Source organism: Grammomys surdaster, unplaced genomic scaffold, assembly GCF_004785775.1.
Source record: "Grammomys surdaster isolate TR1022 unplaced genomic scaffold, NIH_TR_1.0 126133, whole genome shotgun sequence".
NCBI lineage: Eukaryota > Metazoa > Chordata > Mammalia > Rodentia > Muridae > Grammomys > Grammomys surdaster.
In genome coordinates this window covers 6,970,004-6,984,166 of record NW_021620941.1, presented here as the reverse complement: position 1 = coordinate 6,984,166, position 14,163 = coordinate 6,970,004, and the positions used below count along the sequence as shown (strand labels likewise).

The window sequence follows — 14,163 nt, the reverse complement described above, 5'->3', positions numbered from 1 at the left end:
GCGAGAGAGCACTTTCACTTCTTTTGAAAGCCACTTGCTGGAGCTTCTGGGTGTAAGGAAGGGCAGGTTTGTCTTCATACATGTTTGCCCAATGTTCTTCCCTATGGCTGCAGCATCCATATCCCTCCCAGAAGTGTGGACAAGCTCCAGTGCCCACATCTCTAACTGCTGCTGTAGCCGTGCTTTACACTTCAGCTGCTGAATTGGACAAGCATTGAGTTTGCATTTCCCTACTGACTACTGGCTGTGTATTATGGAAGGTACACTCAAAACTTCTGTCCATTTCTAAATCTTGGAAGTTTTTCTTGTTGAATTTTAAGCTCTTTTTATATATTGTAAATAAAAACTTTGGTATATGTTTGGTGACAACCTCTCACCCCATCTCTAGATTGGCTAGCTTTTGTTTTATTTTTTAACATGTCCTGATACATATTGATTTTTTTATTCTTCTCATGTATACAGTTATTTTCCCTGTATGTCTGTGTGCCACATGTGTGTTTGGTGCCTTCGGAGGCCAGAGCAAGGCATCAGATCCTCTAAGAGCTAGAGTCACAGGCGGCTGTGAGCCATTACAGATGAACTGGGAGAACATGACTCAGGTCATCTTCAGGAGCAGCAGACATTCTTAACCTCTGAGCTACCTCTCTAGCCCCTTGCTAAGCATCTACGCTTAACTGAACAAAGCCTAATTTCTCAGATTTTCTTTCTATGCCATCCCAATACTATTCACAATCCTATAGAAGAAATCCTGTATCTTACCTAAGAAATGTTTGCTTTCCTCTAAACCACAGAGCACTCCTGACATCTTGCTTCAGTGCTTTTGTTGAGGTGTTGGATCCATTCAAATGGACTGGTTCTGTATGTAATATCCCACAGAAATACCCACGCATTCTAGAGTCATCTGTCCGAAACTTTTTCCTTTCTGTTTGGCTTCTTAAATATCTCGGACAAAACTCCATCTCAACCTATAACTCTGGGTCCCTTCCAGAACTCTCGGCTCTGTCCCCCATGGCACTCAGTTTTGTGATGGAGTCTAAGCCCTCTGGCTTTCTTCCTTTGCCACCTTTACATGACAACCCAAGTTCCATTCTTTTTCTGCACTCAGTGTCCTCTGAAACTGCACCGCAGACCATGAGACCTAATTTTGTGAATTGAGTACTGGACATTATGACTGATATGAATGAAGACTCTGGATTCTGCAACTTCTTCTGACGTCATATTCTTAGAGTGACCAGCTGGACTCAAACTCTGTCCTGCAGAGGGAAGCGATGACACTGCCACAAGAATTCAGCTTCCAGTTGCCTCCACAGTTTGCTGGAACTCACAGGCCCCTTGCTACACAGATGTGTGAAGAGTCAAGTGTGGGTGTAGATAGTAGACTCGGAGGCTTCTGCTCACTGAGACCCCTTCCTCTCAGCATTCAATAGTTTTCCTAGCCCAAAGTTTCAAAGTCTTCATGCTCCTCCCACAAAGCAGTTGTAAAGGCCTGAAAGCCACATGATCAGGTTCACTACGGCAACAGCCCTACTTCTCAGTACCAATTTCTGTCTCAGTTTTGATTCTGCTGCTGGTGTCAAAGTACTCTGGCAAACTATTTAAGAAAGAAGGGGTTTATTTGGCGCCTAGTTCCAGGATACAGTCTGTGTTTGCAGGGAAGTCAGGCAGCAGGAACTTGAAGCAGTCAATCACATCAGAGAGCAGAGACTAATGACTTACGAATGCATGCTAGAGCGGTGACTTGCTGGTGCTCAGCTCACTTTCTCCACTCTTAGAGAGCCCACGATCCTCTGCTAGGGAATGGAGCCACCCACCGTGGACTGGGTTTTCCCATCTCAATGAACATAATCCCTCATAGATATGCCCAGGGACCAACCTGATCTAGACAGTCTCTCACTGATAGATGCTAGTGAGTATATTCCCTCCACTTTCAGCTTCTGGCTGCTGTCCAGTGCCTCAGAGTACATTTTATGTATTTCTTCCATGTGTTGGATTTTATCTGATGACCCTACCATTCTGTCACTGCAGAGAGCCAGGTCTTCTTAGATATCAAACAACTCCCACATGCAGCAGCATAAATGAAGGCTTAGAGGGTACCATTATGTGTGACAGACAATACGGTGACTGGAGTGGCCTTCCTCCAATGAGCACCTCCAGAAAAGCCTCTGAGAGAATCATCAAGTAGAACAGGGGAGACTAAGGTTTGTCCCTCTCTGGTCACAGAACAAACAAAGTCTGGGAAGCTGGAAACACCATTCACACAGGACTAAGTAACATACTGGCAACATCCCCTAGTAGACACCGCTATATCACACGGAACACCCTACAGCAGAAACCTTAGCATGGTACTGAGAAACTGGGAATAGTCCCCAGCAGATACCCCAACATCACACAGTACTGAGATTTTGGAACACCCCCAGAGTGATCACCCAGCACATTATTTACTGTTGTGTTCTGATCTTGCTTTTCCCAAAATCAATAGTGACCAGGAACGTCCATCCTGGCAGGATTGTGTTTCACACACCACTTCCCCCCATCTCTCTTAAACATCCTCAGGTCAAACATGATCAGCCAGAAGCAGAAAAGGTGTGTGAGTGAGTATGAGTGTGTGTGTGTGTGTGTGTGTGTGTGTGTGTGTGTAAAACTGTTCTAGTGCCTTAACCTAGGGTGCAGAGCCTCAGAGTTGCAGACCCCACATTCATTCTCTCTCTCCCTCTCTCTATCTTCTACCCTCTCTCCCTCCCTCCCTCTCTCCCTCCCTTCTCTGCAAAACCTCCTACCAGAAGCAGCCAATCTGATTCCTGTCTGTATCCTGGGCTGACACACAGAGCCACGAGGGTACCCCTGAGCAGCCTCTCCACACCAAAGCCATCTGCATTTATACAGTGCAGTCTCTGCCCATTATTTAATTAATCCAGGTCAACGCACAACTTCATGCATGTTACTAGCAATTAGAAAACCACAGAACTGAAGTTTCACACACGCAAAGTACCGGAGAGGGAGAAATGAAGAGAACATCAAAGAAGAGTTCTTTTAAAATGAAAATAAAACTAAAAGTAAAATCAAACATGATAAAGTAAAAACCGTACGATAATCTCAGCGCTCAACATAAACAAGCAACAATCAGATACTTTTGGGTTGACCCATGTTCACCTAAGATCAACTCTGCACCCAAATCCTTGTTGATCCTTAGGATAGAGATGGCTTCAAGGCAGGAGCACGGCAGGGGACAAGGCTTAGATGAAAAGGGGGTTACTTCTGTGTCACTTGGCAAGGTGACAAGCTCAGGCTGTATGATGGCACCCCCAGCATCCACCTTAGGGGGAATATAGTGCTTGTGGTCTCGGGTCTGGGGAGGTGAAGAAATGTAGTGTCTGGGACTTGCTGGCCAACCAACCTCACCTAATAGGAGAACTCAAGGCCACTGACAGAACATCTTTCAAAAGAAGAAAAAAAAAGAAACTGGCGCCCAAGGAATGCAGCCAAGGTTGATGTGCTCATGTGCTATTAAGCATTCACAACAGAGAGAAAGGCAGGACAGAACCCATGGCCTTTCACATGCTACGTGCCTTATGACACTTGATTAAACAGCAAAAACGAGCACAAAGACTAGCCCATGGAAGCACGGGCCTCTCAGATTACAGAAATCCCCTCTTGGTCCAACTGCCATGAGAATGTACGAGAATGTGTGTGTGGAGGGACCACCCCATACAGTGGTGGAACTATGACCATCAGACACAGCTGGGCCCCTTGGGGTGAAGGCTCTTTACCTCCCCAGCCCCTTCTGCTCTACCCTCTCCCTCCTGCAGCTTCCTGAAGTTGGCTGCACTGACAGACACTGCACCCCAACGACTCCTCTTACACTGGCCTGAGCTCTTCCAGAAAGGGCCCAAAGGGCCCCCCACTCCACCTGAGGTTCTTTGTCCACAGCCTCACTCACTAGCCCACACGGTAGCTGATTCTGGTATCCTGCTTTTCAATGAGGCCCAGCTCCCTCACTCTGCAAAACAGGGAGAAATGAGCAACTGCCCTCTGCCTTGGGCACTGGGTGTTTACTGGGGACATAAACATCAAGCTGACAGGCTTGGCACACAGTGTGAACCCAGCTCCAAGCATGAGGTTGGCAGGCAAGCCTGTGACAAGCCACCATAAACTTGTTACTAGGAAACCAAAGGGGACGTTTTTGTGACCTCAGTCCACACCAGAATGTAGTTCATCTCAGGTCACTGGTGGCAAAGAGTGCTTGCTATGGACTGGATAATCTGAGTGTGGGGACAGACAGACAGACAAGACACCTAGACACTTTTAATCACTCTCTGTGGGAGAAATCACTCTGACTGCAGGGAGGAGCAGGGAATCATCTGACCAGACCCACCCGGCTTCAAGTCTGCTGGGGCTCTGCCCCCCTCAACATATATACGTACATACGTATGTACAGACACACAGACACACATACACACACAGACACACAGACAGACACACACACACACACATACATGCAGCAACTGCCTCTTTTCTGGGAATTCCTTCTAAGCAGAAGAACCTAGAAATATCCACAGATGGACACATACAGACAGACTGACAGACAAGGCAGCACTGGGTCATGAGGCTAGTCCCACAGGGACATCTTAGGCCCCAGACAGATGGCCCAGCATTTCAGTTCCTCCTCTGTCACATGGTGTGGGCTGTGTGGCCTCCAGCAAGGCACTTCCCCTCCTGAAGCTCTATTAACCAACTGCAAAATGGAGGGCAGAGCCTTGTGGTTGAGGCTGAGGTGGCATGGAACTCTGCAGGAGCAATGTGGGGACACGAATAGACCCTTCACACAAGGACTGCGTGTTCATATTCTGAGCATCCATTACCACCTCGTGTTCTGCCCACCCCCTCTATGGGTGGGTACAAGTGCTGAGGTACATGTGTGAAGACCACAGGACAATGTGAAGAAGTCGATTCTCTCCTTCTGCAGGCTTTGGGAATTGAACTCAGGTTGTAAGGCTTGGAGCAAGCACCTTTACCTGCTGAGCCATCTCACTGGTCCTGGCTCTTCCATCTATCACTCCATTGGTCAGGTCAAGCAATCTGCCTGCCGTGTTCCTTACAAATGACCTTCAGGGAGCTCGCTCTACCAGGACAGGGATGTAGAAATCCAGTATATACAAAGAACTCAAGAAATTAGACTCCAGACAATCAAATAACCCTATTTAAAAAATGGGTACAGAGCTAAACAAAGAATTCTCAACTGAGGAAACTCGAATGGCTGAGAAGCACCTAAAGAAATGTTCAGCATCCTTAGTCATCAGGGAAATGCAAATCAAAACAACCCTGAGATTCCACCTCACACCAGTCAGAATGGCTAAGATCAAAAACTCAGGTGATAGTAGATGCTGGTGAGGGTGTGGAGAAAGAGGAACACTCCTCCATTGTTGGTGGGATTGCAAGATGGTGCAACCACTCTGGAAATCAGTCTGGCGGTTCCTCAGAAAATTGGATATAGCATTACCTGAGGACCCAGCTATACCACTCCTAGGCATATACCCAGAAGATGCTCCAACATATAACAAGGACATATGCTCAACTATGTTCATAGCAGCCTTATTTATAATAGCCAGGAGCTGGAAAGAACCCAGATGTCCTTCAACAGAGGAATGGATACAGAGAATGTGGTACATTTACACAATGGAGTATTACTCAGCTATTAAAAACAATGTATTTGAGAAATTCTTAGGTAAAGGATGGAACTAGAAAATATCATCCTGAGTGAGGTAACCCAATCACAAAAGAACACACATGGTATTTACTTACTGATAATTGGATGTTAGCCCAGAAACTTGCCAAGATTCAACTCACAGACCACATGAATCTCATGAAGAAGGAAGACCAAGTGTGGGTGCTCTGGTCCTTCTTAGAAGGAGTAACAAAACACTCAAGGGAGCAAATATGGAGACAAAGTGTGGGACAGAACCTGAAGGAGGGGCCGTCTGAAGACCATTCCACCTGGGTAACCATCCCATGTGCAGTCATCAAAGGTAGACGCTGATGTGAAAGTCAGGAAGTGCATGCTGACAGGAGCCTGATATAGATGTCTCTTTAGAGGTCTGCCAGAGTCTGACATATTCAGAGGCGGATGCTCACAGCTAACCATTGAACTGATCAAAGGGTTCCCAATGGAGGAGTCAGAGAGAAGACTGAAGGAGCTGAAAGGGTTTCAGGCCCCATGAGGAGAGCAACAATACCAACCAACCAGAGCTCCCAGGGTCCTAACCACCAGCCTGGGAGCACTTAGGGAGGGACCCATGGCTCCAGCTGTATATGTAGGGGAGGATGACATTGTCAGGCATAGGTGGGAGAGGAGATCCTTGGTCCCATGAAGGCTGGACGCTGAGTATGGGGGAATTCAAGAGTGGGGAGGTGGGAGTGGGACATCCCACACATCCTCATAAAAGCAGGAGGAGGGGGAATGGGATAGGGGGTTCCTGGGCAGGGGGGAAATGGGGTAAGGGGATAACATCTGAAATGTAAATAAAATATCCAATAAAAAAGAAAAGAAAAACAATAGAAACTCAGAGTCAAGGTCACCCAGTGCTCTGGACAAACATCTAGAGAAGAATTCCTTTTAGCATGGCAGGGTTTTTGCTGGCTTCTTCGAGGTGACCTCTGGCTTGGGTTTTTAGAACCCAGTGTGGCCTGCTTACTCATTTTTCAGCATTCTCTCTTAACATGCTGCTGTGTGCCACGTCTGTGCTGAACGAAAGAGGCATGACATCAAGAAGGCCAAGTCTTTATCTCTCACCGTTTCTAAAAGACATCATCAGATTTGCAAGGCCCCATTAGATAGGACAAAGCTCTCTGCTCTCAGCTGGAAAATGGCAACATATCCACATATGGCTCCAACATTCCCAGCTGGAAAATGGCAACATACTCACATATGGCTCTAACATCCCATTCTGGCTGCCTCTGCCAGGAAAGAAAGGCGGTGGCTGGCTTGGTCCTGTGAGATCCTGAGCCTTGTCTGCTGCTGCATACATCTCAATGGTTAGTTACAACAGGAGGGGTAACCAGGAGCCTCCCCACAGGCATCAGGAAGGAACCTTTCTTCCTCTGGCACAGAGATTCTGTGGTGCTGGGATGTAGGAGGCACCTGAAGTGACAGCTGAGGCCCAGACATTCCTCCTGTACTAATGCTCACAATGAGGGAAACTGGGGGACCAGTTTACTCTCAGGCCAGAATGAAATAGGGAAACATTTCCAAGTTCCCAACCTAACTATAGCCCCTCTTCACAGGCGCTGGAATTAGGCAGCAGGTCAGACCTATACTCACAGGTCACCACAGGGTTAAAACAATCAGCCCTAATTTCCTAAGTAAGGTATAAATTAGACCCAGATTCTCCCCAGACTCCTGCCCAAAACTCAGGTCAGAAGCTGACCTGGCACACAATTCAAAGTCCTCAGAAGGCATCCCAATAGATACTTGTTATTTGTGAGGAGACATTTTCTTTGGTTTGTGTAGCCACAGGTGAGGTGACCAGGAAGGAGGCTAGGAGAAAGCACTTGCTGCATGGGTTAGGAAGATCTGAATCCAACTCCCTAGAAGCCATGTAAGGGCTGGGCATGACAGCAAGCATATCTGTAATCCCAGTGCAGACAGGAGAACCCCTGGAAGCTCATGGGCCAGTGTGCCCAACGAAAGCAACAGAAAAAGAATAAAGCCCTGTTGAAGGTGAAGACTGACACGTGAGATTGCCCTCTGACCTCACTGTGGTACAGGTGCCAAATGCACACACATACACAGACAGACAGACATGACAGTAGATGTGGGGTGGTTGTGAGGAGAAGAGGGGTCAGCAGGAGTGGGGGAGGGGTGAATATGATCAAAATCCATCATAAGGATTAAAAAGTCACAGTGAAAACCATTATTATATATAATTAATATATGCTAATAAACACATTTTTAAAAAAAACAAACCCAGTCCAGGAACAGTGGCACACATCTGTGATTTAAGACCTTGGGAGACTGGGGTAGGGAGACTGCAGCAAGTTCTAGGGCAGCCTGGGCTACAAAGTGAGTACAAGATGTGACTCCATTGAAAACAACAACAAATTAACAGTCCGAAACACACCAGTAATACCTCCTGTAGGAAGCCTCTGTCCTCCAGGCCTCGGTGTTCAGGGGCAGGGTGCAGGTCTCAGGTCTGCACAGGTGCTGACCCCCTCACCAGCACCAAGGTGGACTCTGCCATGAAGCACTTGGGATGGCAGGGCAATTACTCAGGCATGGAGCCCCACCTCAGCTCTGCCCTTCATAGACATGGACCCTGAGCAGGAGCCTTCAACCTCTCAGAGCCCTGTCTCCTTCCAGATGCAAAGCCCACCCAGGCTCCTTCTGACACAGCCAGGAATCGCCTGCACAGATGCAGTCTATGGACACTGGTTTCATGATTCTGTTCCGTCAATCCCACACCAGCAATGCTGGAGGTCCAGCTGAAGCAGCTTAGTCAAGAAAGGGGAAAGGCCTTTTGATCTCTGGCTGTCACCCATGCAAGAAGCCCAGTGTCCCAGCCTTAGGCAACAAGACTGTAGGACCAGACTGTAGCTTCACAATGTGAGCCCAGGGCTAAGGCCTGCCTATAAGAGCCTCCTACCCTTTCCTCTAGCTCCCGGCTTGCTGTGCACCCATCACCTCAGCCAACAGGTTGTTGAACTTAACCTGAGGCACGAGGGAGCCATCCCCACCTCTAGGGGAGGAGGTTTAACTTTCAACCTTTCTCAGATTGTAATAGGTTGGTTTGAAGCTTTTCCTAGGGGTGTGTCAACAGTGGTGTTTTCTAAAGGAGCCTGGAAACATTCTGTTGTTGTTTGAGAGTCTCATGTGACTCAGACTAACCTTGAACTCCTGATTCTCCCATCTCAGCTTCCAAAGTAATAATAGCATTGCCCACTATGCCTGGCTTTTCATTCCTCCTTCCCACTGGGCCTTTTCTGTAAAGTCAGCTTTAAAGCTAACCCCTCTGGGAAAGAAGCTACTTGGGGTGAACATAAAACATCCTAAACATACCCAACTAACCCCAGGCTCTGAGCACACCGGTCTCATGAGCAGCATTGAACTTGAAAACTCTGAAGATGGATTTCAAACTGTCTCTGACAGTGTTGAACAGAGGGAGGACCATGAGAGGAGGAGGACCATGAGAGAGGGAGGACCATGAGAGAGGGAAGATCATGGGCTGGGGTGGAGAAGGGCTTCCACTCGAATGAGGGCCCCATGCAGGGATACAGTCCTTGTTCTCTCCTGTTTAAGAATACTGCACAAAGTAGCCAAGGCTTGGAGCTCTGGGAGAAACATGGTCAACCTCCCAGATCACTGCCAACCCTGCCGCCTCAACTCCCCCCAAGGCATAGAAGGGCACCAAACCACCTTCATTTATATACCTTAAGAATTACCCATCCAGGCTGACAGGAAGCACCAAAAGATGCAAAGTTGTTTTATAATGCAATAAATCATGCAGCTATATACTTCAAGATAAATTACAGTCCCTGGCTTGGCATGAGCCCATTTGTTTAAGGCTGCAAACTAATTCACCTCAAGAGGACAATGATGTCAGAGCCAGCACAAAGCAGGCTCTGCCATGACAGACTGTGGAGTCTGTAACCTCAAAGAGACATCTGTGCATATTTCAGTATGGAGATGAAGAAACTAAGGCCTTGGAGGGACTAAGCAACCTGAGGCAGTAACACAGAGCACAGCCAGAACAGTTATACAGCCCAAGATGGGTGGTGCATACCTTTTCTTTCCTGGGCCCTGAGAATGCTCCAGCCATGTCACCTGGGCACAAAGGGCCCCCAAAAGAGAAAAACAAGGGGATAAAGCCAGACCATTGTGACTCCAGGACCCTGGCTGCTACACCTCATGTGTAACATTGCCCCTGGGCCATCAGGTCTCCTGTATAAAGCAGCTACCAGTCCTGTAGACGGGGGTGGGAGTGAAAACCAGGCTTGGTCGGTAGGATCAGACACTTCCAGAGGCAAGCCATTATGCAAACCCGGGTGCCAATTTTTAGAGAAATTGAAAAGCAGGCCTCTCCTTCTGGATTTATTTTGCTTAATAATGGCATTTTTAAGTGGGTATGTTTTGTGGGCATTGTTTCAACCAGCTGCTCTGACTGCTTGATCACACAATTACTTGACAATCTGAAGAGGGAACTTTGAGTGCTCGCCTCAGAAGGGAGCCTTATCCAGTGGGGTCCTGCTCAAGTCCTGGAAGGACATTTGAGACTACGACCCCTAACGCCCCTAGCCCAGCTCAGTGGCTCAGGGTTATGCACAGTGGTTATGTGACAAACGGATGTGGACCGATCACACAGCATATGCCCAGCCAGGGGACTGACTGACTGTGATAGAAAACTCAATTACTTGTTGGCAGCTGTTATTCTGCAGATAACATTGCTCTGGCAATATTTTGGGTCAGTCGGTTCAAATAAAACACATTCTTCAGATTAATTTCACCTGTTTCTTCTTATGTTTTTGGTGTAGCTACTAAAATCCAGCAGTCACATATGCAATGTATGTTTCATTTCCTCCCCATGGCATTGCCACAGCCACTCAAAAGTCGGGGAGAGGGGTACTCGTGGTCAATGGGGCAGATCAGGTAGGAGCCCCCAGGTGCTCACGGTAGCTGTGAGCACGCTGTGGTTCACTTATACCATCTGGTGCTGCTGTCCATTTTCCCAAAAGACCCTCCCAGCACATACTAACGTCATGTTTTACAGAGAAGGAAACCGAGGCACATCAAAGCAAGCAGCCTGCCAAGACCACAAGGGCAGGCAATGACTGTGCTAAGGCTCGGCCCACAGCTCCAGGAGTGAATGGGCCAAGCAGACAACCAGGACCATCCTCAGGTGGGTTGGAAGGTGGCTCTAGACATGGCTAGTCTATATGCTGTGGGGTTTAAACGCTCTAGGCAGCTCTCACGGGAAGGCCTTTCTGAGTGTGGGGAGATGCTACATGGAGACCTAGGAGCCCTCAGCCAGGGACACAGAGGTAGCCTGTGCCTGTCCCTTGAGACTCATCCACCTTGTCCCAAAATTCCCTTTGTGCTTCCACACACCTCACTTTCATATTGAAATGCCTGGTCCTGGCTAGACAAGACATACAAGGTTCAGTAGCCAGGCAGCAACTGAATTAGTCAGCATGGCTGAGTCACTGCAGACAGTGGTCCCTGAACAGACCACACATGGAACTCCGAGGAGTAAGCCACAGCAAGAAGTCAGAGCTTAACACCCCTATCTCTACTACCATAGGCTGCAGTGTTTGGGTCAGGGTGGCTGGAACGGTCCTAATAGACATGTAACATGATCACCATTATGGATTCTGTCCCTTATACTCTGAAATGTGCCCTGCTACACACACGCATACACAGCTGCTACCCAGTTGCTACCTCATGCCCTCCTCAGGCAGGCTGTTTGTGTAATGGGCAAACATTACTACCATTTCCAAAGAGATGGGTGCCAGGTAATCTGCCTTCCAAGGAAAGAAGAGGAAGGACGGAAAACACGCAAAGAAGATTTAATAAACTTCAGCCACTGGGACTAAACTGCACGTTAAAGGCTCAGACGCACCCTCTTTGCCTGTGATTTCTGCTTCAGATTTGCAGTAACTGCAGAGTTAAGGATTAAGGGGCTGAGTGTGAACGTCCCTGAGGAGCAGCTTTTGGCTGGGCCAGGCTACATGTTCTCCCACTTGCATTCCCATGGGAGCATTTCCAGTTTGGTTTGGATAGAGACCAAACCAAAGGAGTCTGGGAAAGAGGGAGGTGGGTGCCCAGGTTCCAGGCAGCCTTATCACACGTGAGTCCTTGAAACTGAAATGCACCATGCTACACAGGCCTCCTCCAAGAGTGCAGTCTGGAAAAACATGAGAGGGCATCAGGCTATTTCATATCTGGCTCTGGATGCACAAGAGCTATAGGATCCTTCCAAATCCCAGTCTGTATTGACCTGAGGGACACAGCCCGAAAATACAGATGAAGACTTAGGAGGCCCATCAGAACTGTTCTCAGCATCAGAGCTCCCCAGTCATCATGGGATCACACAACTTGGAGCACAGGTTAGGGCACAGCCTGAATGCCCAGCCCCCATCCTGAACCCCTATGGTGCTCTGCCTGCATCTGAGCGTCCCAAGTCCCTGTCCAACTCTAGAGATGGGTCAGAGTCATAGCAGTATCTAGCATGACAGGCAATGGACTCAAGGCCTTGGATGAGTTTCATGGAACACTTTCCCTTGGAGGGACTCATATCTCAGTAGGATTTAATCAGATGTCTGCAGGGACTCTGGGCTTCCTGCCCAATTCCCTCTGCCTACAGGTGAGGACCCTCCAGCTCTCACAGACCTGCATGACAGGGCTGCCAGCCCAGGACAGACAAGCTAAGCTATAGATGAGTTCCAGGCATATTAGACCGTGTCTGTGGGCTGCATGGAGCTCAGAACAGCCATGAGTGCTGCCCAACACAAACTATAAACTTGTTTCAGACATTATAATTGGGAGAGGGGGCCTCTTTGAGCATTACCTTTGTATATGACTATATCATAACAATGTCACAAGGTTAGAAACATCTAACAGGCCTTCCAAACACAGTGGCTCCATCTCTGAAGATACCCCAGATGGGGAGAGAGATATGAATCTGGCAAGTTCCAGTATGGGCCCTTAAACTGTAGGTGCTCAGAACACGCTAACTCCAGCACATTTGATTTCTTTCTGAGTTAGTGCAGAGACAATGGGGAAGGGGGTTGGGGGATAGCCATAGTGTCCTCAGAAGGACCATATTTATCTCAGAACAAGGCAATATATGTGGTAAAAATGAAGACAGCAGTCTATCAGGAGGCACAAAGGAGGCCCGGGCTTGGGAGAAAAGCAGACACAGAAGTTAGGACCTAACAATAACAAACTAGGACCTGGGCAGGCCCAGCTCCTCTTAACCTGGTTCCCTCCCTGTCAGAATTGGCTTTTTAGCCCCTCTCTCCTTCCCACTGTTAGGCTCAAGGTGGGCTATCTCCCCTCACAGGCAGTGAGCTGGGTAATCCCACACCAGCCACATGATCCCACTCACCTGACCACAGCAGGCTTAAGAGTTAGGCCAAAGGCTCTATCAACCCTTTGGGGAAATGACCCAGCCTGGCCTGTATTTGGTAGAGAAAAAAATCCTCAGAGGAATTAAACTACATGGGGCCATTAGGAGATAAAGAACCAGCTCTCTCTCCTGCCAGAAACAGTCTAAGCAGGAAGCTGTAAGACCATCTGAGCCACAAACCCCACTCTTTTTAAAGCCTACCTAGTGTGGTACTCAAAGGCCAGGGAAGAGGAACACAAGGACACCTCACCTGGGCTGCCTGCCCAGTGCCACTCCCACAAGCTCCACAGAGGAAACACTCCAAGAGAAAAGCCACCAATGGCCAACAGACACCAAGGCAGCTGGGCAGCCTCCTAGAAGGCAGAGGGTGCCTAGTAGGCAGGATGCCTGTAACTCAGCCATGCAGAAACCCCAGCTTCTGGCAGGTACATCACAGAAAGGACAGTCAAGGCTGGCTCTGCCTTGAGAGCAGCTTTCCCCACTGATGACCTGGGGCTCCTCCCCCGTGCTACACACCATCCTTCCCCCGTGCTACACACCATCCTCCCCCGTGCTACACACCATCCTTCCCCCGTGCTACACACCATCCTTCCCCGTGCTACACACCATCCTTCCCCGTGCTACACATCATCCTTCCCCCGTGCTACACATCATCCTTCCTCTGCTTACTCAGCCAGCTCTTCCAGGCTCCGGTAGACCTCGTCATCGTTTTCCGCTGTCTCCTCCGATGGAAAAGGCCTAGAGAGAAAGGGTAAAAATGAGGACGGCAGAGCTCGATATCCTGGCCACCATGGCGACTGCCCGCAATTTACTCTAGGCCCCACTTGACCGTGCAGAAGCAGCTGGGCTTGTTAGCCCTCTAAGTTGGTGGGCTCAGAGGAGCACCCCCTGGGCCATGGGTAAGTCAGCTCTTACCTAGGTCTCCAAGCCTCAATACCTAATAGGCCTATCAAAAGCCTGGTACAAGGGCTTTTAACACACACACACACACACACACACCTGCCCCAGTCACCACACTGCCATTATCTACACAGCAGTCATACTCTGG

General features: G+C 48.6%; 1 protein-coding gene across 1 annotated transcript in view; it reads right to left on the bottom strand.

Annotated features, from left to right (window-relative positions):
* Vav2 (vav guanine nucleotide exchange factor 2) overlaps positions 1 to 14,163 on the bottom strand; it is a 166,555-nt gene that overhangs the window by 44,586 nt on the left and 107,806 nt on the right. The window contains exon 4 of the mRNA XM_028757195.1: positions 13,785 to 13,853. Coding sequence (XP_028613028.1) covers positions 13,785 to 13,853 — 69 coding nt within the window. The remainder of the gene's footprint in view (positions 1 to 13,784; positions 13,854 to 14,163) is intronic.